At 38.0% G+C, this 5,335-nt stretch overlaps 1 protein-coding gene across 1 annotated transcript in view; it reads right to left on the reverse strand.

The window, feature by feature from the left end:
• Window positions 1–1,720: 1,720 nt before the first annotated feature.
• Window positions 1,721–5,335, reverse strand: part of LOC106871107 (paraplegin) — a 61,471-nt gene continuing 57,856 nt past the window's right edge. Inside the window, exon 19 of the mRNA XM_014917410.2 lies at window positions 1,721–1,944. Within this exon, the coding sequence (XP_014772896.1) occupies window positions 1,816–1,944 (129 nt within the window). The 3' untranslated portion in view covers window positions 1,721–1,815. The remainder of the gene's footprint in view (window positions 1,945–5,335) is intronic.

The following is a 5,335-nucleotide window of genomic DNA, read 5'->3' on the forward strand; positions in this document are numbered from 1 at the left end:
GTAGATGTATGTTGGGTGGCTGTTTTGATTTCTGAAGGGGCTGATATCCTGAGGTGAGGCTGAGTGGAATATCATATTTGTTTCTGGTGGCACTTACAAGCTGTATTAACTAAATATCCAAGAAAAAACTGTCTTCTTAAGGAATTGCATACATTCATATATATATGTATGTATGTGTGTGCGTGCATGCATGTAAACATGTGCGTATGTGTATATATATATATATATAGACATGCACATACATATTTGTAAAGCTGTAAAACTACATAAGCAACTCAGGGGCTTAGAGATTCAAAGTAAATTCCAAATCACAAATCATTTCTTTATATGGCTCCCATACCCATGACACTGGTAAAGCAGAAAAAAAAAAAAGATATAAAATCATTCTTATACAAAAAAAATAGTTATATACACACATATACTGTAGATGCAGTTTCAATAGACGACCATTTAAAATCAAAGACCATTATCCTTCAAATCCCAGATGTACTCAGAGAACCTATTTGTGCCTCTTTTTTTACATATCTGAATGAATAGGTGTAATGGTTGTACCTTTGTTTAAAAGTATTGTTTGTGAGGTCAATATATTTTGTACCATTATTGTGATAAGAATCTTTGTGATTTCCATCAATCCTAAAGAAGGTGGAAAATTGTTTGTATAGTTGTAACTCAACATAATTTCTGTTAAAAATCTTGAGACTTGTGGCTAGTAGGGAAATTTTGATTTATAACATTAGAGAAAGGAAGAAGGAATTTTAGAGTTAACATTTAAATGATAAGGTGGATTAAACCATATAACCTTCCTTCTTCTAACAGTGCTATAAATAGTTAATTTATGTATTGATTATCAGTAAGGCTATATGTCCAGGCTGTTAGCTCTTCAACAGACTGGGCGATTGGTACTTCACTTGGAAACAAGTGGGGGTTGGTGATGGAAAGAGTATCAAGCCATAGAAAAGCTCAGCCTCAATGTACTCATCTGACTCATGCAAGCATGAATGAGTGGATGTTAAAACAATGATGAATTTGATAATAATAATGATGATGATGATGATGATGATGATAAACACAGACTCTTAAGATCACAATAAATCAAGGCCTCACCCCTAATGAGGATCTCACCTGATGATTTACACATCCTCAACAGATCTTCTTTTTCAGAATCAAATTCACTCACAAAACACTGGTAGACTTGAGGTCATAGTAGAAGAAACTTGCCTAAGGTGCTGCACAGTAGGACTGAACCCAAAACCACGATTGCAAAGCAAACTCCTTCACCATCCAGTTATACTTGCATCCGTTAACCAGTCATACCTCTGACCCTTAGCTTTGCTTTTGTTCCCAACCCTACACAGCTATGCCTGTACCCCAACCCATATGACCTTCCATACTCCCCAACATACAAAGCCATTCTTGTACCCCAATCCAATCATCTTAATTATAAATTAATTTGTAGAGCAGTGACCTGGCAGAATCTTTACCATTCCAAGTAAAATTCTTAGCAGCGTTTCATCTGTCTTTATGTTCTGAGTTCAAATTCCCCAAGGTTGACTTTGCTTTTCATCCTGCTTCAGGGGATGAACACTGGGGGTCAATGTATTTGACTTTCCCCACCTCTCAAAATTGCTGGCCTTGCACCAAAATTTGAAGCCAACAACAGATTAATTACTATTTTGCATTGTTTCGTATTTTCAATAAAATAAATTAAAAAAGACTTCAATTCTTCTTAAATAAATAAATTTTATTCCTATATTTAAAACACTTCATAACAAACAGGCTAAGAAAATTTGGTCTCCAGTCATTGGAATGTTCCGTTCAGGGACTGTCTTTCCCTCCCAGAATATTCTGTTCTATGGTTTCTTTCTTTCCGTATGGAGGTGGACCAATTAATAATTCAATATCTTCATAGGTTAATACTTCTTTCTCTAATAAAGCTGTTGCTAGCTGAAAATAGAGAAAAACAAAACAACAAATAAATATTTTGATGTATGTTGGGGTGAGGGTGGGGGTCATTCTGTCAATAATAAACACATGCACTGGTTCTATTTCACTTCTTTTATCATTATTATTTAGTAAGGTGGCGAGTCTTGCAAACTAAATTAAAAAAATGCAAAAACGAAATATACCACAGACATTTCTGTGCCACTTAAAAAGCATCCAGTCCACACTGTGAAGTGGTTGGCATTTGGAAGGGCACCCAGCTGTAAAAACCATGCCAAAACTGACCTCACCTGTGCTGGTGCCATGTAAAAAGCACTCAGCCCACTTCACAGGGTGGTTGGTGTTAGGAAGGGCATCCAGCCATAGAAACCATGCCAAAGCAAACACAGAAGTCTGGTGCAGGCTTCTGCCAGGCCAGCTGTTGTCAAATCATCCAACCCATGCCAGCATGGAAGGAGGACGTTAAACAATGATGATGGTGATGATAAGCAGGCAGTGGTCTACCCACAGTCCCAAACACGGTATGTAGCAGCACAGTAAACATGAAAGACACTTCAACATAAACATCCATACAAGATATTAATATAGAGTCACTGCAATGATAGGAGAATAGGAAGTTGCATCATTAATTTGGTTAGTATCTCCTAAAACATAAAACACAACACTAACAGCAAAAAGAAAAGAAAACAGAATAAAAAACAAAATCTGAGTGGTCCTTATCATCATCATTGTTTAACGTCCGCTTTCCATGCTGGTATGGGTTGGACAATTTGACTGAGGACTGGCGAATCAGATGGCTGCACCAGGCTCCAATCCAATCTGAGTGGTTGGTGTTAGGAAGGGCATCTGGCTGTAGAAACTCTGCCAGATCAGATTGGAGCCTGGTGCAGCCTTCTGGCTTGCCAGTCCCCACTCAAACCATCCAACTCATGCCAGCATGGTAAGCAGACGTTAAACGATGATGACGATGATGATGATATATACATGCTTCCACAGTTTCCATCTACAAATTCACTCGCATTGGTCAGCCCAGAGCTATAAGAAAAGACACTTGCCCAAGTTGCCACGAAGTGGGACTGAACCTAAAACCTCATGGTTGGAAAACAAACTTAACTATACAGCTATTCCTGTGGCCATCAAAAGATCTCACAATGAATTACACAAACCATTAACCAATGCAGAACCTCATGCTCTAGATTTTATCTTCAGAAAGCAGGATAGGATTGTCAAGGTTAGGATAAATAATATACGTTAAGAAATGAATAGAAAACAATGCATCCTGTGAAAACAGCAAATAAATACATTTATAGGATGTAAACAGGACTATAAAATTTCATATGTAAAGACTTTGTGCAGCCAACCGTGTCTATACTTCTCAGTGAAATGTATATCTGCCAACAACGTTGACACATAACACAGAAACGTAATCACACACACACACACACATTGAAGTTATGGTGTTCTCTCCTACTGACATCGAAGAAAGAAAGCCTTATGGATGTGTAATAAAGATGTCACACAGATACTCGATTCATAACACATAAAGCTTATTAACCCTTTCGTTACCAACACGGCTGAAACTGTCTCTGGCTCTGAGTACAAATGTTTTGTTTTCAAAAGTTTTGAATTAAAATCTTCCACCAAACCTTAGTCACAATTAATTTTCCTAACACTAGCTTAATGATAACTAAGTTATTTTACTAAATTATTTGTTATATTTAAAGTAACTGAAAGAAACACAGAGCATCTCAACAGAAATACAGTAACGAAAGGGTTAAAGTAATATTATATATAGTTCAAATTTATAGAAAACAAAAGACGAAGAGAGGCGTAGGAAGTGTTTTAGTTTGATGGTTGGGAAAAATGGAAAAGTCTTTTACGTTGCGAGCTTACGTTCTTTGACAGAAAGGATTAAGAGGGAAAAAGTAGAGAGAGAATTAAAAAATGGAGAGAGAAAAGACACATATATGATGGTATCGACCAGACTATTGGATGTTGTTATACATCACTGGTCACAATGCACTTCACAGTGCTTTAGCTTTTGAATGATGCCATTCCACTGGTTAGGCAATCAGGCTAAACATCTCCCTGGATTGGAAGGCTAGTCCATCACAAAGTTACCCATGAATGGGAACAACATGAACTGATGTGTATTGCTCAAGAGCTCAACATGCAGCTGGTCTGAGAGTCAAAACTATGGTCTCACAATCGTGAGTGCAACACCACTGACCACTAGCCCACTGTGCTTGAGAAGAAGACCCATCAATCCAAGTAAAATCAGTCACGGCAGATACCAGTATCATGCAAATGGCACCTATGCTGGTGACACATAAAAGCACATTTCGAGTGTTGGCCTTCATGCAGGCAAGGATCGAGACCATTTGGAATTATGTTGGGCTTCAAGTATTGGGCCTCACGGAGGCAGTGACCAAGTCCTTTTGGCAATATGCTATGCTCGAGTAGAAAACCCTTTAAGCCAAGTTTAATCATAGTTGTGGCAGATACCGGCTACTCCAGCTGGAAAAGGAGAAAAGATGGTGATGAGGTGTCAGGGTGTACCCTCAAGGTACAAGAAGGTGAATCAGATGGGGATGGGGACAGAGGAACAGGTGAGGGAGGAACCATAATATTGTAGAATTAACAATGAATGGCGAAAAAAGAACTTGGTGCTAAGAACCTCATAAGAAACTGCAAACAAACTGTATCCAACCCAAATATTCACAAGTTTTACTGGAAATCAATAAGGAAACTATCTCCTAACCTTGCGGTTTCTGGTTCAATTCCATTGTGGAGCACCTTGGGCAAGTGTCTTCTACTACAGCCATGGGCCAATCAAAGCTTTGTCTGACCATACAGTCACAGTGAAGTGAATGTTAAAACAATGATGATGATAATGACCACCATCATTATCATAACCCTTCTCTGCATCATCATCATTTTTAATGTTCACTTCATCATTGATTAATATTCATCTTCCATGACAGCATGGGCTGTGCAGTTCCACAAGATCCAACAAACCAGAGCCAGAAGACTGCATCAAGCTTTGGCACAGTTTTTGTATGACAGGATGCTGTTCCTGATGGCAACTACTTCACAAAATATACTAGATGCATTTTTTATGCTACCACAACTAATGAGACCACCAGCTAACACACAAGACAACAATAATAATAATAATAATAATAATAATAATAATAATAATAACAATAATAATAAGATGCAGTACGAGGCAGTGGCTCTCATGGCTTCTGATCTTAATTGATTGGAAGTGTTATCATGTACATTGTTTTGTCTTGGTATAAAAGATGGGCTACAGCAAATTTTCTGCTCAATACCACAGATTTGCTTGTCAGTTGTTTGACCCTAACAAGTTGAGCATGTCCCTTGGTGGTTG

This window comes from Octopus bimaculoides, chromosome 1, assembly GCF_001194135.2.
Source record: "Octopus bimaculoides isolate UCB-OBI-ISO-001 chromosome 1, ASM119413v2, whole genome shotgun sequence".
Taxonomy (NCBI): Eukaryota; Metazoa; Mollusca; class Cephalopoda; order Octopoda; family Octopodidae; genus Octopus; species Octopus bimaculoides.